Here is a 21801-nt window from a genome sequence, read left to right on the forward strand (position 1 = left end):
ACTGCCTAACCCCCACCCAAGAAAACCCTTCTGAATTTTTTTTTTACCTTAAATGGAGTTTTAGATGGTATCTTTAAAAATTTTTAATATATATTTTAATGTAATAGGGTTCAAGAAAACCCCCATAAACAGAAGTCCACAAAATATTTCACCTGGTGCTGTGGGCATGACAGTGGCATATAGGAATTTTCCAGGGACATAAGTGGGCTTCAGTCATTCATCCCAAAAGCTTACAATGAGCTCCTGCTACGTGTTGGGTATTACGCCAGGTCCTGGAGATTGAAAGACAACAGAACGTCTTCCTAGTCAGCTACGTGTCCTTCCCACACTTTAGCTCCTGACTTGGGAGTGCACCACAGGTACGGTGTCCCTGCCTCTCTGTGACATCAAAATGAACTTAAAGGAACCTTAGTTGTCACTCAGAAAATTATTGTCTATTAGCTCACAATTCAGGGATGCAGCCTTGTCTAGCTCCGGGTCTGTTTTTAACTGTGCCCAAGTTAACACGTTAGGTGTCTGGGGAAAGTCCTTCCCGAAAGTTCCTATCGTACGGTGGCCACTGTAAGATGTAGACATCCATCACTCTCTCACACATGCGCAGAGGCACAAGTTCTTATCCGGACAAGCATCAGATGGCATCATAGTCAAAGGAAGAGAGAAACTAAGTCTCCTAGCGCGGGGTTAGGATGAACACGAAGGTTGAAAGCACTCACCTCTGTATACGCTCGCCCTCTGAAAACAATAGGAGAAGGCAGAGGAAAAAAAGAGGAAGCGGACCACCCTTGTAACTTGTGTGTGCGAATGGATTTTCAAGGACATGCCTGCCACCTGTGGGAAAACCTGAAAACGCAAGGGTGCTTCTGGCTTTAATTGCCAATGAGCCGTCCTAGGCACAGTGAGGGGAACCCTAGCCTGTCTGAGGATTATGTGGCCAGAAAGAGCATTCTCTCTGAGACCACGTTCATTCATTCCACAAGCTCCTTGTCATACTGTACTGTAACGCTCCTCGTGCATCCCTGCCACAAAATGTGGGGCTTTCTCGAGCCAGCTGATTTCATCATTGTGCATTTGGGTGGAGTGAGATTCAGTTCCAAAGTGAACATTTCCCGAATGACATACCCTGATGGTTCAGATGCACTTCATTATTTTCTATTAACAATGGAAATAAATTTTAATCTCTTGCTGGCTAGCGCTGGCCTCTCGTGACAGCAAGGGAATTAACCTGAATTATTTCAGTGTCTGCAAAATTTATTACAAGATTTTAAATTACGTCCAAATGTATGTGCGTGTGGGTGTGTATATATATAGATACGAGGCAAGTTCCCATTTTTAATACTCCAACCTATCTTAGACTGTGAGGTATCTAGGAGAGCCTGTCAGTGAAACGGACTTGGCAAAATGTCGAGGACTTAATGTTCAAACTCCACCGCGTGAAACCAGACATGTTTGTTTGTTGCTCTCGTACATGGAGGCACACGCCGATATTGACTTTTACGCGCATTCCCTCTACTCCTGGAAGCAAACGAACCGCATCGTGGAGGCGAAGACGCACTTGGTACACTGAAAGCTTCGAATTTAACTTCCTTCCCTGTTTTCTGGTGAACGATGACAACACCGATATTATTCTATTCAGACAAGTTAAAGTTTCTGAATGTTCGGGGACTAAAGGAAGTAGAATGTGCATTCCAGCATCGCCCCACTCCCAGGCCTTCCCCTTCCACAAGCCAACTTCTTTCCCCTAGTGAGTATTTCCTGGGTCACGAAGGCTGACCTTTTCCATCTGGAATCAATCAGTCAACCCCTGACAACTTCCTGAAACACCTCACTCCATTTCCTGTTCTCTCCCCCTTCTCTCTTTTCCCCTGGTTAGCTTCACTCTTCAAAACTGCAGGCCACAGCAGCTTAATGTTAGAGGGTCAGACACAGTTAGACTCCAAAACACTACACAAGGACACCTTTGACCTTCAAAAATCTTTACATCTTAGCTAAACAAATCAAGGTCAACATTTCTTACCATTACCTTGTTAACTATTTGTATGCATCTCTGCCAACGATCTTCTGATCATATAACCATCAACACTACTTGCTATCTCAGGCTCATAAGCTGATCTGTTTTAGAAGTAGCAAACTTCGGATTGACAAAGGAATACCATTCGGAGGTTGCCGAAACTGAAAACCACGAGTATTATGGCAAACCTATGGAGAATACGGCCTACAAAAGAGCTTCGATGTCTCATCAGTGCCTCCGACCACCTAAACCTGATACCTTGTCTTTTCTGAAGCTGTCAGGCTCTCTTGGAACTCCCGTTCTGCTGGCACAGCCCGAAAGAATGCCAATTAGGAATACAGATGTCCATAATTTGTGTGGGATGGACCCCCGGTCTTAGCTGCTGACACCGTGACAGCTTTCATTTGTTTCTCATATCTGGTGTATCTGTATTTTAGCTCAAAGCTCTCAAAGGAAAGCCTGCAGATCTGAAACCCACGCTACTGTAAATTATAGCTCTCCCCAACTGAAACATTTCAGTTCAACCCAAAAGCAAAAACGATCATATTCATGCAAATATTATTTATGACATGGCACTTGTAAGACAAGTTTCCAAGAAAGAGAAGTAGGGATCCGTTGAAACTGTTTGCATTTAAAAAAAAATTTTTTTAATGTTTATTTTTGAGGGAGAGAGAGAGAGAGAGAGAACGCAAGCAGGGGAGGGGCAGAGAGAGAAGGAGACACAGAATCCGAAGCAGGCTCCAGGCTCTGAGCTGTCAGCACAGAGCCCAATGCGGGCTCAAACCCACGGACCGCAAGATCATGACCTGAGCCAAAGTCGGACGCTAAACTGACTGAGCACCCAGGCACCCCAAAATTGCTTGCATTTTTTAAGTGACAGTAGCTTTGCACTTCTCGCAACTCCCTATTTTGCGCTGCGTGATCTCTAAGTTTTGGTGAAGCCAAATCAATATGCACAGACCAACTGGAGAGTGGCCGTGTGCGTTCCGTTCAGAATCAGCCAATTCAATGGCAGTTTTCGCTACATGAATAAAAAGTCTGTATCTCCCCTTGAAAAGTACGAGAAAGTTGTAAGAACAAAATTTACAACTGTGTTAGCAATCTGCTAAAAGTACCCAAGAAAACTGATTGGCTTCCTCAAATTATATTTTTCTTCTCATTATCTAAAAGTACTCCCATGTCCCTCGTTCTAATAATTTATACAAAGCAGGAGCTGAGCCGTAAAGAGGTCTCTCCTGCCTATACAAGGCCACGGCGGGAGTTACCCTTTAGGTGGGCACATCCATTCACCCGTACAACCAATTTGCCACGAAAGGAACTGTCCCTTTGGTATCAGAATGATAGCATGCAGCCTGGGAACCTTTACCAACCTGACTTATCCCCACCCTTCAGGTATTTTTTATGTCTCACTCTGAGACGTCTTTGGCTTTTTGGAACATCACGCTTTTGGTTTTCTTTTTAACATCTCTCCTTCTCAAAGCTCTAACTGTATGGCTTCGTTGAATTGCTTAAGTCAGAGGAACGACCAGCTTGGAGTCTACCCCCAGCCAGCCTTTCTCAGCTCCCACCCAGGTGTTCCTACAAAGGCCCTAAGCCTCACACAGGAGGGTGAAGGAAAAAGAGAAGTCAAAATGAAAAATGGGTGGAATGACTACACGATCTGCTTTTTGAAACAGACGAGAATCCTAGTGTCTGTCGTCATGAGAGAATAATTACACTGGTTAGAAACCTCCCCATATGGATCAGAGCTCCTGCTTTGAAAACACACCAGATTCCACCATCAGTCAGACACGTTTCCCCTCCATTTCAGTGAGGGTCATGCACCTTCTAGCTGAACGTGGGGCCTTTCGTAGTTTAATCTCAGTAAAGCTACACTACGTAGCATTTATAGCACACTCAAGGTGGAAGGCTCTCGTATACCTACTCACAAACACGCGTCCACCAAGCTACATAAAATGGCCTCGAAAATTCCTGTTATTTTGCCAAGTATGGAAAAAAATTCTTTATGACATTTTACATCTGGAAATGGAATTAAATTCATGATGTGCTTTTCCCTTATAACTGTTCAGTTGCTATATATGTTATTTCAGCTTTCCCAAAGCGTAACTATTATGTGGGATTTTATTTTCCACCTGTGGTAGGAGGAAAGAGACATAGAGACCATTAAAGGGACAGAGAAAATCAAGACAGACTTCTGGTTGTGGTAGGCAACCAAGTCTGGAGTCCACAGCACGAGAAAAAAAATACTCCACTGGTGTTTTTATACCCTGGCTAATTCTCGCATTCGACAAGGGGACTCTGATGAAACAGTTTTGTCTAAGCCTCCGTTAATTCAACCCAGGCTGACAACAAACAATTGGCTACTGAAAATTGTTTCTCCCCACCACTTTACTCTTGGCACACGTCGTATTTTCAAACCAGATTTAAAGACCAGATTCTTCTTTGTTACTGGACTCCAGGGTCTCCAAAATTACCTTTAAACACCTACCCCACAAGTATGGATTTTGTCATCTTTTTTTTTTTTTTAAAGGAATTCCCAGAATTCTTAGCAATCGCTGCTGTTTTGTATTCCCTAAGGCTAAATTTTCTGTTCAGTTAAGGATCAAGTGCCGAAGGAGAGAACACAAAGTTGAGTGCTGTTGAGACAGATGTGGGGCATTGTGGGACTGCTTGCATGAAAGGAGGGGGGACCATGGCATTAATGACATAACTCCTGAGAAGACACTTGCTGAAGTAAGAAGACAGCCCTATGTTTCAAGCAGTCAATGGTATTTTTTGACACTCCCAGTGACATTCCCAGTGACACTCCACGGCTACACGCAATGGAGACTTACAGAAAACATTGTCACGGCTCCAAGAAGCTTACCAGGTAGTTGATGAAGCATAACAAACACTACACATAATCAGAAAAGATGACTATATAGTAATGCATAATTGAAGACCAAATTGGGTGGCCGTTGGATACCCTAGGAGTCCAAAGGTGAGAAAAGTTAACCCGAAGGCAGTAACCACCATTTTCATCAAGGACGTGAAACTTGAGATAGGCCTTGAAGAGCTGAAAAAGTTTGGTTACGTGACTTGAGGTTACTGAAATCATCATTCTGGAACTTAAAACAAAACAAAACAAAAATCTAATGGGCATAAGTGCAGTAGTATGCCAAAGACAGTTTCTGCTGGCATATTTTGCAAATTTGGCTTAGGATGGCTGTCTTTTAGAGCCTGTTTTTTGGGTTGTTTTTTTTTTTTTTTTAAGAATTAAATATGTACAAAAATCAAGTGGCAATTTTTTTTCCAACCCACCTTTCGTGTCATTGGGGAGCCTGCTTTACAACTACATTTGTCCCATCTCAAAGGTCAAAGACACTTGCTGCATCCACCCTACCTCATTTTATTCCATCGAACCCATTGCTTTCCCCGTCCAAAACGTACTCCGAGCGGGATGGTTCTGGTCAAGGGCTGTATTTTACTAGCAAACATTTGGAGAGCCACAAGGGAGCCTTAACATATTTGATGCAGTTCTCGATTCAGTTGGGCCATTTTCTTCCACCAAACTCTGCCCACCGGGGACCTCATGAATCACCTGTCGCTCATCAAAAACCAGGAGCATGCAGTCCCCATAAGCAGCTAAAAATCTACGCACTCTTATTGCAAAACTAAAAAAGCTTTGCTTTTCCAGGAAGTTCTGCATCTGATTGTTCTGGAATGCGTTCAGAGGTAGGGTTTAGGGCCCAAGCTTGAGTCTCCTAAAATGCTGGAGCATTTAAGCTTTGTTTCCACTTACCTGAAATCTGACGTGTCCTTTTCCCAAAAGTTATCCAGAGAGCTACTTGCTACCACTCTCCCTTTTCTCCCCCAAAGAAGTCAAAACACATTCCCTATGGGGGTGAGTCAAACCTTTTATCCACCTGATTCTTGTCCCCATTTGAGATGCCAAAGGTCACGCGTTGGGTGGGGGTGGGGGGGGCAGCAGGGTATCCTGCCAAGCAGAGAAAAGCTTGAAGTGACCCACAGAAAGCCTTCCCTGAGCTTAAAGCACTAGACTGAGGGAAATATCCTCAGCCCCTCGGAGGGTTTTTTTTTTTTTTTTTTCTGACTCCAGATAGATAATTATTCTTTCCTGGACTCTCTGGTTTATTTTACCACCAGATCATGGACTCACCTGTTGATTAGAGAGGCCATAAGTCAAGTGATTTTCATTATGAGCTTTAAACCTGCTACTCAGTAGCCCAGCAACCTTCCAAGGGTGCATGAGATCACAGAGCAGCTGGGGGAGCTCTCGATTTGAAAGATTTGAACTGAAGAAACCTGCAGGCAGCTGGAGCTGTATTAAATTTTTACCATTTGGAGTTCATTTAAACTCTCGTTTCCCTCTTCAATGGGTGTGAGAGAAACATTCAACATTTTTTATTTAAGGAAAATAGATGGTGGTGCCATTAAAACGTTTTATATAAGAACTGGGGGGTTAAGAAATCGTAAGGGTTTGTTGGATGGATCCTGGCCCTGTTCCAAGACATGAGCAGCCCTGCCCTTCGCTCATGCGTTGTTTAGTCACACAGACTAAGGGCTGACGCCCAGCTGTGGGGACTGGGTGTCTCTGTCATCCACATTAATTTCCCGGTTGTTCCTGGGCAGTAACGACTGTATCCGGGCCCCAGGCCTCTCACATTATCCAGCTACCACAGCGATGCCAGTCAGGGCTTACGCGGCCTCACTTCCTTTCTTCATTCTGATGGAGGAGATCTTTCCGCCTTCCGTTCCCTTCTCTCCACATCTCTTCCTCCCAGGTCTGGCAGACCTAGATGTATCCTCAAAAGGCACAACCCTTTCTCTCACCCCCTCCAAGAACCCCTCAAAACCCCCTTCTGGCAGGCCCATCCCGGGATTCTGTGAAGATCCCTATAAACAAGCAGGAATCGACTTAGCACTGATGTCCTTCCCAATCTGGCTCCACGATGACTTTCCTTTCGTTAGAAATGGTGGGGCGCCTGGGTGGCGCAGTCGGTTAAGCGTCCGACTTCAGCCAGGTCACGATCTCGCGGTCCGTGAGTTCGAGCCCCGCGTCGGGCTCTGGGCTGATGGCTCGGAGCCTGGAGCCTGTTTCCGATGCTGTGTCTCCCTCTCTCTCTGCCCCTCCCCCGTTCATGCTCTGTCTCTCTCTGTCCCAAAAATGAATAAACGTTGAAAAAAAAATTTAAAAAAAAAAAAAAAAAAAAAAAAGAAATGGATGCCCGTGCCCCTCCATATATCTTGCCCGATTGTCTCTTGAGGCCACAGGTGGTGAGACCTGTCTGTATATATTTCTCAGTCCTCCCCCTAGAATCAGCGTATAAACAAAAGTTATGATTTTGGTGGACCTAATCCAAAAACGGAATCATTTAGGGGTGAACCTGAGGCATACGAGAGTCACTCAGAAAAGTTCAGCAAATGACAGTAAGGGTCTTTATCCTAACTACACGAAAGCTTTAGGTTTAAACGAAGGCGTTCATTTCATATTATGCTCGGGTGAGAGATATCTCAAGGCACATGCTACTAACTTCAGAATGACTAATGCACAAGTCGGTGCTATCTATATGATGGAAAATACTGCAGCCCTCTACAGTGATCAGGCCTGTTTAGTTTTTTTTTAATTTTTTAAATTTATTTTTGAGATAGAGAAAGAGCATGAACAGGGGAGGGGCAGAGAGAGAGGGAGACACAGAATCGGAAACAGGCTCCAGACTCCGAGCTGTCAGCACAGAGCCCGACGCGGGGCTCGAACTCACGGACCGCGAGATCGTGACCTGAGCCGAAGTCGGACGCTTAACCGACTGAGCCACCCAGGCGCCCCTGATCAGGCCTGTTTAAAACAGACTCCTTTTTTTAAAAAATGTGTGTGTGTGTTTTTTTTTTTTTAATTTATCTATTGAGAGAGAGAGAGAGAGAGAGAGAGAGAGAACACGAGCAGGCGAGGGGCAGAGAGAGAGAGAATCCCAAGCAGGCTCCGTGCTGTCAGTGCAGAGCCTGACACGGGACTCAATATCACAAACTGAGATTCATGACCCAAGCAGAAATCCAGAGTCAGACACTTAACTGACTGAGCCAGACGCCCCAAAACAGAGTCCTCGTGAGGCAAGGGGAAATCATGGACACCCAGGCCTTTAAGCTTCCCAATATCAAATAAGTAAGTGATCTGCTGATGTTAGTGTCCTCTTACAGCTGATGCTCTAAAAAACTTTGAAAACTACATGGAAGAGTATCCCCACTGACTGCTATCATAACGGCGGGTATCGCTTAGTTCTACCTCAGCTGGCCTTGACCACACCACTGGGTTCTGACAGTCAGGGCGAAGACAACTGGCCTCATGCTGGGCCCTGTGCTTTCAGGCAGGTCACTTGAAGACCACGGGGAAGCAGAGCTAAGCCATGTAAATCACTCATTTATCATATTTTCCCTGTGTCTCCCCCTCCCGCCCCGGGAGATAAGTCTCTAAAGGGCAGGGAATTGTATCTGTTTTGCTTGTTGACGTATCTCTAGCACCTAGGATAGTTCCTGGCAAAGAGAATTTCCTCAACAATACTGGTTGGGTGAGTGAATGAAGGAGGGCATCTATGTTTTCATTGACTTGGAGCCGAAGCAGTCCGCCTGTCTATGAGAATGAGCTGGCAACAATTGCCCTGATTGTTATCAACTTCCGTGCTTTCAAATCTGAATGGGGGAAATGGCAACATATTTCACTTCTCCTTGTCTTGGCTTGATTTTCTTCTGGATTTTCCAACTGCCTGCTCTCCACCCACAATGCAGCAAAATAAAGAATGGGGTTCATCACGTCTAACAGGCCTGTCAGCTTAAACTAGGCACAAATTTCTTTTCCTTTTCTTCACTGAGCTGTTAATCTGGGTGTTTCACCTAACTGTTCGATTTCAAGAAGGGCAGAAGTGATTTTCTGCATGTATGGTCCATGAATTTAGATACGTTGGGGACCACAGATATTTTTACTTTCCCTTTCTTCCTTCCCTTTTTTTCTTCTCCCTCTTAAAAATGTATCTGATAACAATTTATTGAGCTCTGCAGAGTGGCTGGCATTGTGCTAGGCATTGGGGAGAAATACAAAAATTAAGAAAACATAGCAGTTACCCTCAAGCAGCACAGTCCCAGACAAACAATAATGACAAGACAATGTGATCGATGGTATAGAAGAAGCGTGGAGAGAATGGTATGATGTACAGAAGAAGGAGGCAACCACTCTGTCCGGTCAGGAAGAGTGAGAAAAATGCCTCACAAAGGAGGTGACACTCAGGTGTAGTCTCTTTTTTTTTTTTAATTTTTTGAAAAATGTTTTAATGTTTATTTTTGAGAGAGACAAAGCGTGAGCAGAGGAGGGGCAGAGAGAGAGGGAGACACAGAATCCGAAGCGAGTTCTGGGCTCCGAGCTGTCAGCACAGAGCCCGACGCGGGGCTTGAACCCATGAACTGCGAGATCGTGACCTGAGCCAAAGTCAGAAGCTTAACCGACTGAGCCACCCAGGCGCCCCAGGTATGATCTTGAAGCATGAGTAGAAGTCACAAATCAGAGAGAGGTGAAGGGTTCTCAGGCAGAGGGGTGACTGTGTGGAAAGGTTCCAAGTAATATTCCATGTCAGAGAAATCAGCGAGAGGTGCCTAGTGAGTGGTGGGTATATGGAAACATCAGGAGATGTGTGTGACAGGAGCACTGCCTGGTGTATCTATGAAGAAACTATTCAGCCTTTTAAAACCTGAACTTCTGTCTAGATACTTATATTCTAAGCAGAGGAGTGACATGTTTTCAAAGTTAACTTTGGCAGTAGGGCTGGGGATGGACTAGACAAGGAAGGAGTAGAAGCAGGGACCTATTGCAGTTGTTTTCAGGAGGAGAGATAGATTTAACCGCTACTTGGGTGGAGGAAGTGATACTTCGACGATAAATGAGGAGGGCACAGATCCAGAGAGGAAGTACTGAGATCTGCTGTGAACATGTGCTCATTAGTGACACAAGAGAAGATGCCCAGGAAGAAGGTAGAATGGTAATTCTGCAGCTCCAGAGAAGGGTGAGGTCTGAGGACAGGGATCCAAGAGCCACCCGAGAACAGATGGCATTTATAAGAGAATGGGAACATCATGAGGGAATTCCCAAATGAACAGGTCCTCTTTGTAAGGGTTAACTTACATGGAGGATGCCCGTTTGGTAGATGAATTTCATTTGTTTAGATCAGGGGTCCATGGAACCCTAAGAAACATTTCAAGAGGTCTGGCCACACCTGATATTTTAAGTAAAACTTGGTTTCAATGTAGCTTTTGGTGGGGAAACTATAGCTTCTACCAAATTCTCAATAGGTTGTGAGCCAAAAAAGGATTAAAACCTATTGTGTTTTGATAAATAGACATATGTATTTGTATAGGTCCAAGATACTTAGGACTTGAACTGAATTAAAGAAAGGTTTGTTTTAGGTTAGAAAATGAATGTAATATAATGGTTTTGTTCTCATGTGCTCATTTTTGGAAAAAGAATTTGGTTCCACCAGTGTTTTGGAGACAGAGGAAAGAAGAGGGGTGAGAGAGGAGAGGGAGGTTGATTGGCGTTGTGATTTGGTAAGAAGAGATTCATATTTTTATTCTGTTCACATCAAATCTCCACAAAAGAAGGCTTCAGATTAAATATGTTTGATTGATCACTTAACAAAGTAGAGAAGTGAAGTAATTGTCTGTATGGTTTAAAAGTGTTACCTTTGTCATTCTGAGTAAGATATGTATTTTAGAAATTCCCAAGTCACCATTCCTTCAGATCACAACCTGCCCCCTGCCCCACCACCATGATTACCTACAATCTCTGGTTTGGTTCCATATGTTGAACTTGACCCAAGTCTCCCACTTGACCCTGATAGCCCACAGTCATAGTCAAGGCTTTTGTCTATGCAAAGAGTATTCATTGAAGACTATACTCTTAATAGAATCTGAGCACAGTATAAAAATTATCATTTCTTCTTTGCATCAAAGAACACTATCCAAAAAGAGAAAAGACAATGATGGAATGAGAAAAAATATTTGCAAATCAATTATCTGATAAGGGCCTAGTATCCCACACATACATATATATATATACCCTCAGAACTCAACAATTAAAAGACAAATAACCCAATTAAAAATGGACAAAGGATTTGGAATGGACATTTCTCCAAAGAAGATACACAAATGGTCAACACACACATGAAAAACTGCTCCACACCATTAGCCATTAGGGAAAGACAAATCAAAACCACAGTAAAATACCACTTCACCTTCATAGGATGGCTAGAATTAAAAAAGAAACAAAGAAACAAACAAAGAGACAAACAAAAACCAGAAAATAACAAGTGTTGGCAAAGAGATGGGGAAATTGCAACCTTTGAACATTACTGGTGGGAATGTGAAATGATGCAGCCACTGTGGAAACCAGTTTGGCAATTCCTCAAAAAGCTAAAGATAGAGTTAACGTATGACTCAGAAATTCTACTCTTAGGTATATACTCAAGAGAATTGAAAACATATGTTCTGTTTGCACATGAAAAAACTTGCACACAAATGTTCACAGCGGCACTATTTATAAAAGCCTAAGTGTAGGAACAACCCAAGGGTCCGTCAACGGATGCACAGATAAACAAAATGCGGTACATTTTTACAACGGAATATTATCCGGCCACTAAAAGGAATGGAGGACTGTCACGGGCTACAGCACAGATGAGCCTTGAAAACATCATGCTAGGTGAAACGAAGCCAGACCCAAAAGGCCACAGATTGTATGATTCCAATTCTATGAAATTTCCCCAAGAGAAAAATCCACAAGAGACAGCAAGTGGATTTGTGGTTGCCAGTGGGTGGAGAGAAAAGAGAATTGGGAGGTGTGGGGTTTCATTTGGGGATGATGAATGTTCTGGAAGCATATAGCGGTGATCATTGCACAACACTGTGAATATACTAAAGGCCACTGAATTGCACAATTTAAAATGGTTAAAATGATGAATGATATGTTCTCTCTGGGGTGCCTGGGTGGCTCAGTCGGTTAAGCATCCGGCTCTTGGTCTCACAGCTCATGAGTTCAAGCCCCACATCGGGCTCCACGCTGAGAGTACACAGCCTGCTTGGAGTTCTCTCTCTCTCTCTCTCTCTCTCTCTCTCTCTCTCTCTCTCTCAAATAAATAAACTTTTTTTTTTTATTTTTTTTTCAACGTTTTTATTTATTTTTGGGACAGAGAGAGACAGAGCATGAACGGGGGAGGGGCAGAGAGAGAGGGAGACACAGAATCGGAAACAGGCTCCAGGCTCTGAGCCATCAGCTCAGAGCCTGACGCGGGGCTCGAACTCAGGGACCGCGAGATCGTGACCTGGCTGAAGTCGGACGCTTAACCGACTGCGCCACCCAGGCGCCCCTAAATAAACTTTTTAAAAAAGGATCAATGATATGTTCTCTGAATTTTAACTCAATAAAAAATACAAAAGAAAATTGCCGATTGATGTTAGCTCTACCCCCAAAATAAGACAATCAGAATCCACAAGCTTAAATAAGTCTTTCTCGTTCTTTGCAGAAGTTAAATATTTTCACATGGGATGAGAACTCGCCATCATTCTGAGATCAGCAATATTTATTCTGACCCTGTTGAAAGCTCAGACACGTTGAAACCCTCACTTAGTAAATAACCGAAGAAGTAGAGGAAATATGAGCATGCGTTTGCTTAGTGGGTACGTTTCCAAAATTTGAGAAAAATAAAATGACAAGGCTTTCTATTAAAAGCCTCTTCACATTTATAAGAGCATTCTCAAATGCAAAACTCTTTGGAAGTGATGGTAGTGAACAGGAAGATAGGAATGCAAACTGCCAACCTCTCCTCCCGACTCTGTTTCTTGGGGAAGTGAAAGCCAAGGTCATTCTGGTCATCGAGGTACTTTGGAATTCTTTTGCATCTCACACTTTTTTTGGACTGACATGCTGTACTATTGCATGTGGAACATGGAATACCATAAACTTCCACCTTGCACAATCCTCCTTGCATGGTCCCCAAGAAAGCTCACTTTATTTCCATTTGTCTTCACGGCATACGGCAAGGGGAAGAAATTGTGTGATGGAGAGGAAGAGAGGCTGGTAATAGTGTTCAATAATGCGCAAAAAGTGGGCCAGTGCCAGGAAGATAGTTCGATAGCCATCAGATGGTGGGAAAAAAAAAATGACAAGAATTTTCTTTTTTTTTTTTTTTTTTTTTGCAAAGTAGTTCTCTCACCGTGTGTGCACCCACCTCCCCTGGCAACTCTTTAAGGACCCTGTTCCTGTTCCTAAACCCGAGAAGCTCTCTGAGCCTCGGGCGGGAGCAGCGACATTATCTGTGCGGTCCAGCGCAAAACGAATACGTGCAGCCCCTTGCTCAGAAATGATCCAGGTTTTTCAAAAAGTCAACAGCAAAGCGCGCACCTAGCTGTTGTACACAGTGCAAACCCGCGGTCTGGTGGAAGGGGTTTGAGCAGACAGACGCTCCTGGCTCCTGGTTCCATCACATCCTTCCTGCGATTAGAGGCAGGTCACTAAGGTCCTAGAACCTCACTTTCCTCCCCCAAAACACGAGTTTAATAATCCCCATCCCTTCCGTTGCTGCCGGATTTTTTTTTTTTTTAAGTCTCAAGCTTGAAGGCTATTGTCTAACGTGTTTTCAATGTTTCCACGGGGAAGAGAGCGCTGTATGTTTCGCCGGGGTGTGAATGGCAGGAAAGCCTTTTGGTGGATTAAATATGGGTCCTTCAAAGATTAAGGAAGGGGGCCGAGGGGGACTGCACTTCCTCTCATCTCCTAGCTGACACACTTTGCCTCTCTCTGTGTTTTTATTAGCTCGTGTCCTCAGTACATCAGTGGCAAGGGTGATGAAACCGGTGGCAGATTTAACTGCCAGGCAGCTGGGTCACTGCCCCGTGGGTCTTGTTGTCATGCTGCGATCTTAAAGTGACCACGGCTGTTTGGGCTGCTGCTTTCCCAAAGGCTCCGAGAGAGACCACTGAATAGTTAATCGGTGGGAAAGGAAAGGAAGAGGCTGTTGCTTGCAGAAAGCACAGAGAAGCCGCTTTGAAAAATCCCAAGGTGGCGGAGTATCAAGAACACGGTTCCTGCTGTGGGCAGCTGTGTGTGCGAAGGGCAGCCTGAGGGCTTAAAATCAAATCTCCAGCACGGGTTGGTGCCCCTCCCCTGGGGCCTTGGCAATAGAGGCCGAGGGCCTAAGCACTACACAATGAAGAAACCCTCAATGCTACGGGATGAGGGTTATCATTTAGAGTTATCTTTATTGTTAGCAGCATCGGTGAATAATGTTTTCTAAGGCAGAAAAAAAAAAAAAAAAGAAGCAAGTGCTAAAGACTGGGAAAACAGGATGACTTATTTAACAGGAAAAAAACCGCAGGCCCCTTACCTGAAACCTTCTCATGTCCCTCGGGTTTCCTGCTGTTTTCAAACAATTCTGATTGCACTTGAGGAAAAATTTGAGAAAGAATCTGCGAAGAGAAAGCAACGTGTTACACTCCGGAGTAAACAGTTTTTAAGAGAAAATAGATCTGCATTATATTAGATTTGATTGGAAAGCGATTGTGTTTCAAAGTCTGGGGAATTTCAGCCAGCCGCCTGGGAAGGAACACCCTGCCCCAACCCACTGCAATTTGCAAATTTGGATGTTTGCAATCACACGTCTGCTCCATCACCCGTTGAGGATTGTGAGGTGGCTCCCAAGCTGGGCTCCTGGTTGTATACCCGCCCCCCCCCACCCCGAGTTGCAAGGGCACTCTGTCTCCCAAAAATAAGCCCTTCCAAGGCAGCAGTGACTCCTGCCTCGCAAAAATGTCTTGCTCCGGGGTAAAAAAAAAATGGCATGACTTCACCCAGAATCCTAGGGTTCCTCACGCATGTGGCTTTCCGCGGGCCACACACACCTTCACGCTCGCACACCTCACACGTATCCCCTCACCCACAAAAGGGCCCCTGATATTTTTAACCAATGTATATAAAAATCAGAAAACGGTATGTTGCCATCCAAAGGCGGATCGGTCTGTGCAGAAATACACTGGGGTTTTTATGATTAATAACAAGTGTGAATGTCCTCTCAGACCATCTGTAGATTATCCCGAAAAATACAAAGGCGCAGCATAATGGTCTGAGGTTATCATTCATAAGGCATATTTTAAAGCCCACAGCCTCTGAAATAAACTATTTGTGCAGGTTTAAAATTGGGAACCTTTAATCAGACAAGGACATGGAACAACAACAACAACAAAAAAAAAATGGCAGAGGTGGTCTTTTCAGCCATTTACCTATTTCATGTTTTGGATTTTGTTGCAAAACACAATAAGTTTCTCATTTATTTCACTTGCAGAGTCCTTTTCCTTAAAAAAAAAAAAAATCCAGCTTTTGCAGTGTTAAAGTCCCAGGTGAGCTAGGCCTATTTCCCTTTCTGTTACTATGACAACGAAATTTTACCGCAGTCCCAAAGTCCCTCCAGAACTCTCACATCCATGCCTTGAATTAGAACTTTAAAGGAAAAGATATACATTTTTTTTCCCAGGATTTACCAACAAAAATAAGTGGAAATCAACAATGCTTCCAAAAATTCTATTTTAAAGCAACGGCTGGTGAGATGCTCTCAGGGTGACCTTCTGTTTATTTTCATTTTTTTTTTTTAAAGAATCACACAAAAGAATTAGAGCGCGCTCCGGTTAATTGTATGTAGCACTTAAAGAAAAAAAAAAATAATAATAGCCCTGATGGAAAGATAAGCAGTACACGATAAAGGAGGAGAGAGTGGGAACTGTATTCTGCACAGTGTTTTCTGTGCTGGAGTCTCTTTTACTCCAGATTCGCTAAAAATATTTGGCCAAGTGCTCCTGACCCCTATCTATGAATAAGGTGGGGTGTGAATTTGGAAATAACAGCTAAATTTTTTTTCGTTCTGTTACGACATCTGCTTTTCACTTCTCTCTTTTAATCTTTGCTGGGGCGGGGGTGGGAGTGGGGCGTGGGGGGTGGGGCGGGGCGGGGGTGGGCATTACTTCCGGTGCCATGCAGCCACCGAGGGTCTGCAGCCGAGGTACCTCTGGAATGACAGGGCAGAGAAGATGCCCCGCACTGCTTTTTTATTTTTTTTTTCTTTTGCCCCTCACTGCTTTACGCAGTGTCCAAATTCACCACCTGCCTTTGCTCCCTAAAATGCAGTGAAATGCCTGCCCGTAGCACTCGGAGACCGAGCAGAATTCAAACATTTGATTTTTGTGAGGGGAAATGTCGCTCCGTTTGTACATTCTCCGCAGAGGCAGCTACTGCCACTCAGGACTCACGGAGATCCTTTAAAACTTGCTTTTTCTCACAGGAGTCCCCTTGCAAACAATAGCCCTCCCCCCCCCACCCCCCATGGGTGATTTACACCTTTTCCCCTCCTCAAACCAAATCAAGTGCCTTTTCTTACCAAGTCCTTGATGTTTGGAAAGTTTTGCTTCAGCGGAGCTCCTTATAATGCACTCTCTGTGTGCTAGACTTTCCCTTACCTGCCCTACCCTCTCCCTGAAACGTATCTGGTGAAGACATTAATGTTCGCGAAGGCATTATTACGCGCATGGTGTGGTAGGTGGAAAAGTGCAAAAAAAATAAATGCTTACAAGAAATCAAATTGATTGGGGGAAACGAGGGGCCTGCCGAAAGGCTCGATTCATTTTCAATTAGGAGTTCTTTGGATGGAAAGTTTTGACTCTTTTGCTGGCCTGGGATTGGAGTTTGTAACCTAGACAGCTCCCTGCACAGTAGGGATATAACCCTCTGTTCACAAAGGAGAAGGGAGTGGTGGCGGGGGGTCGGGGGTAAGTCAAGCGGGGAAGGAGAGAGAGAAAATTCTCTTACATTGTATGGTACTTTCTAAAGGAAGGCACAGCGACTTCTAAATGGCTAGCTCCAGAAACTATGGCCTGGATATTTTGTATGTGAACCTAAAAATTAATGTAAAGGAATTCTGGGGTTTACTGATGTCTCCAGTTTTTTCTCTTCCTTTTCCTGCTGTCTTCCACCTCCCTCGCCCACACCCCCTCCACCCACCGTGCTCAGGGGCTTGCTAGAGAACCCTTTACTAACTATACCATCCATTAGCCACAGGCAGGGAACAAATCCCCTGGGTCTGGATCCCTCCGAAGCCACAGCTGCCTGGAAAATGTCAGCACTCTGCACTCAGAAACGGGAAACCAAAATGAATTACAAGATTCGGACCAAATGTGCAGATTCTCATCAGGATGGATGTTGTTATTTCCACTTTCTCCAAACAGCGTTGACTCCATAAATATTATAGCCACTCAGCATATAGTACACTTTGCAAGGCTTCTGATCTCATCCCTGAGGAGCGAACTCTAACAACTGCAGGACTGTCCTTGTTTTATAGACCCGGGGAGGTGGGATCAGAATGGGAACTCGAGCCATCAGCTTTCAACCTGGTTCCTAGGTCCGCTGAGGCAACCTAAGGTACCAAAAGGCATTCCTGCACTCCACAAATATATATTAAATGCTGCCAGGATTCTAGTCTTGACCTGCTACCAACCAGCTATGCAGCCAGGTTACCTCACTTCCCTGGGCCTCAGTTTCTTCCGCTGGGTTTAACTGGATGATCTCCAGGGCTGAGGCAACATTAACGTTCTATGATCACAAAGTCAAGTGTGTAGAGCCGAGAGCCCTCCAGAAATGGCTGCATTGATAGAAGAAAGCACTGAAGACAAAAAGACCCCGATTTACTAAAGTCCAAGTGGGATGTTTGCAGGGTTTTCTAGAGATAGGGCAAACCCACTGATCTGAGATTGTGGAAAAATAACTAACTAAATAACTAAATAAGGCAGGACAGCTGATGGATGGAAAGTGAGGCATCTTAGGTGATGCCTTGGTCAGAGCAGGTGGTACCCTGGGGCTTGGCAGGCAAACTGCTGAGTGTCCGTTCTCTCAAGACCCCTTCTGGATGCTTCTGAGTCAGGGGAAGGTGGCTCAGGAACATCACAGGTCAAAGCCACCTCTGTCCCCGCTCACCATTCTGGGTTGGACCAGCGGCTGAAGGGTGTCGGGATCACAGAAGGGACGGAAAGGAAGTTTGTCTCTTCTGTGCAATATCATGAGCTAGGTGCTTCATATACAGCGCGTCATTTTTTTCTTGCAACAACTTTATGACTGATGAATCGTCTCACAGCCACGAAAAACAAAGGCACCAGATTTCTCAGACACTTGCCCAAGATCACACAGCTTGTCCGTGGCAGAAACAAGGATTTGAACCTGGGTCTTTCTCGCAGCAAGCTCCATCTGGCGTTCTATGTTTCCTGAACCAATTAGATTACGGCAATGATCGCACAGCTCTGTGAACAGGTTAGAAGGCATGGCGCTGTACACGTTAAATGGGTGAACTTTATAGTGTGTCAGTTATATCTCAAAACAGCTGTTTTAAAACAGAAAATGCTCAGGAAGGAAGGAAGAGGGAAGGAGGGAGGAAGGAAGGAAAAGGGAAGGAGGGAGGGAGAGAGGGACGGAGGGAGGTAAGGGGAGGGGGGAGGAAAGAAAGAGAACCACGTGAAGGATTCTGGTTTCTTGGTGAGAGGGCTATAGCATCGCAAGAGGGAAACATTAGGTCCAAGATAGTTGCATGGAAGTCAATGCCTACTAATGAAAGTCATGTATTTACCTATCTGATCGACTGCAAAGTATATAGTAAATTCCACAAAAGTTCAAGCACCATGGCAAATAAGATGGACAGAATCTTTGCCCTCATGGAGCACACAATCAACCTCTTCAAAATATACTTCTTCAGATTGTGAGAGGCGTCTGGAGACCCCTGAACATGGGTCTACGATCTCACGGGATCTCCTAGTACCCCAGAACTCTTCTTCTCCCAATCTGGAATACTGGAACACACATCACTGTTAAGAATAGAATGAAAGTTCTAGAAGGGTGGGTCTAGAAGTGTCCTGAGCCCTTCCCAAAAGGAACCTGAGTTTAAAACCAGTTGCAGAAATAGGGCGCGGAGTGACGGCCTGGAGGGTGGGAGAAGCGGGGCGGGCAGGACGTGTCTCTAAATCCAAGGAAGGGCAATTACTCAGTATTCACTCCGGATTCCAGAATTATAACCAACAATCCGACTAGTACGAAACCCAGCAGAATTCTGTCCAGATTTGTGGTAGAGGTCATTCAATTCACCTCCCATTTGAAATCCGAGATCTAGCGCCTTCTAAAAAAATTGCAACACGAAAAGTGTTGCGGAGAGCACTGTGGGAAGACATGAACGTCTGCAAGGAAAAGATTAGACAGGGATGCGTATCAAAAGAATGTGAACTAGGGGCGCCTGGGTGGCTCAGTCGGTTGGGCGTCCGACTTCGGCTCAGGTCATGATCTCGCGGTCCGTGAGTTCGAGCCCCGCGTCGGGCTCTGGGCTGACAGCTCAGAGTCTGGAGCCTGTTTCGGATTCTGTGTCTCCCTCTCTCTCTGCCCCTCCCCTGTTCATGCTCTGTCTCTCTCTGTCTCAAAAATAAATAAATGTTAAAAAAAAAATTAAAAAAAAAAAAAAGAATGTGAACTAGCACCAGTAACAGCCACCATCAGGTAAAACCTTACCCTATACAAAATAATGTGTAAAATACCTTTCACTTTGAAACCTTTTCCCTTAAAAAAACATATCTAATTCTGCCTATGCTGGAAATAATTTCTGCAGTACCATGATCACATGTTCCACACCACAGAGATGAGAATACCCCCACCCTCTCCAAAAGCCAAGAGCAAGGGGTACTCTCTCTGGTTCTCTCTCTCTCTCTCTCTGCCACGATGGCCACATAAGCAGGCTGGCTCACTGAAGCCTGAGCCATATGTAGACTGGATATGCCTCACAAACCGTGTAGGTGTTTAAAGGCCGAAGTCCAATGATTTTCGAGGAAGACACATGTTATCTGGATTAACTACTAAACCGCCTTTTCTAGAGTCCAATAAATTAAAATACAATTGGCTCCCACTGCTTGTGGGTGCTTCTGAAAAGAAGGTTAACTCCTGTCCTTTAAGGCACTCATACCACTTCTGAGAACTATCAAATGTAGGGAGAGGCCGGATCATCCAGTCACATTTGAAAGAAATGAGCAGTTGCCTCTCTTGTCCCAGGGCCCTGTCACGCTTGGATCCTCGGGGGACTAGGCAGGATGAGGGGCCGCGCTGGATGGACACACCTGCGGGGGCCATTTTCTCACTCAGAACGTCCAACATGGCAGCTCCCTCTGCTTTACAAGGTAGGAAAACCCCTAAGTGCTGGGTTTCCACTTGAGACCAGTAAAAAACATGATGATAATGCTCCAGCTTTAATCTAGGTCTTAACTGTAACATCCTCTTTGAACCTTCTGACAACAGAAAGAACGCATTTTCCTCTCCCAAAAGCCTACAACAGAATCCAAATCCAGGCGGCCAAAGTGAGATGAAGGGCAGCAGTGGGCCCCATGCTTGGCTCAAAGATGACATTGTCCTTGATAAATCTATTGATTGTTTAGGTATCAGCCCAAGGAAGAAAGGGCCCTGAAGCTTTAAGGGCCTTGTGAAGGGTCTCATTCAAGTCCACAAAAATTAAGAGACTCTGGGGGGGGGGGGGTCAAACTCCCCATTGGCTCTTGCTATGCCTTAAAAACTTGACAATGGGGCATCTGGGAATAGTTGGAACTTGACATCTGCTTGGTAAGATGACAGCCAACACAAAGGTTCAAGAAGATCCATGGAAAGGGGAGATAACTGAAAAATGTTGACTGACTGGGATCTTTAGGCTTAAATCAAATACTCATTTCTCTAAGCTGATTTTCTAGGTGATCTATTTATTTAAATAGTCCCTTAAAATGTAAATATAAATACATGAACAGAGCAGACAGAATCTTTAATCTCCACAGGCATCCCTATGGAAGAGTTTTATTACCATTAAAGTTTATCCACTTAGACTGCTTCGGTGAGAGGTCATTTCAGACCTGAAAAATGTAAGTTTACGGAAAATCTGGAAGCACTACATTGTCTTACTTACAACTACACTCAACCCCTCTCACTCCCGATGGTTGAAAGACTAATTACGGAGATGATTGTAATAACAATAAATAAATAACCCACATTCATCGACCTCATATTATGTGCCACGTGTGATTGTATTTAACCCACCCACCTCTGACAGTAGGAGAATTAACATCTCCGTTTTACAGGGGAGAGGAACAACACTCACACAGGTGAGATTACTTGTCCAAGGTCAAACAGCTAATAAGTAGAAGAGCTAGGAGAGGCACTCCGCTTCGTCTGACTCTTAGAAAAACATGGCTCTGGTGGGAGGTTGGCTGTGCTTCTTTTTTTCTTGTTGTCTTTAATGCTTTCAATGTATATTTATTTTTGAGAAAGAGAGAAAGAGTGCAAGTGAAGGAGGAGCAGAGAGAGAGAGAGAGAGAATCCCAAGCAGGCTCCAGGCTCCGAGCCAGCAGCACAGAGCCCGATGCAGGGCTCGAACCCACGAACCATGAGATGACGACCTGAGCCGAAGTGGGACGCTCAACCGACTGAACCACCCAGGCGACCTTGGCCGTGCTTCTTTTGAAGAAAAAGGTAGGACATACAGCCAAGTGGCTCTTTGCTTCAGGGACTAGGGCCTCACTGATCTATGGGGGGATCATGTGACATCCTTCACCCTATTCCGTGGAAATGAGAGTAAAGTCATTCTTCATGTCACAAAACAAAACAAGCAGACAAAAGTCTATCAGGTATCCGAAAACAAGACATCCCAAGAACCCAC

At 44.6% G+C, this 21801-nt stretch overlaps 1 protein-coding gene across 6 annotated transcripts in view; it reads right to left on the minus strand.

The window, feature by feature from the left end:
- The window catches only part of EBF2 (EBF transcription factor 2), a 194509-nt gene that overhangs the window by 43667 nt on the left and 129041 nt on the right, over positions 1-21801 (minus strand). For all 6 annotated transcript variants that reach the window (XM_047091527.1, XM_047091529.1, XM_047091526.1 and 3 more), the window contains one exon: positions 14425-14506. In XM_047091527.1, the coding sequence (XP_046947483.1) occupies positions 14425-14506 (82 nt within the window). The remainder of the gene's footprint in view (positions 1-14424; positions 14507-21801) is intronic.

Source organism: Lynx rufus, unplaced genomic scaffold (assembly GCF_022079265.1).
Source record: "Lynx rufus isolate CCGP_SWC_20201006 ecotype Redwood Valley unplaced genomic scaffold, mLynRuf1.p SCAF_3, whole genome shotgun sequence".
Classification (NCBI taxonomy): Eukaryota; Metazoa; Chordata; class Mammalia; order Carnivora; family Felidae; genus Lynx; species Lynx rufus.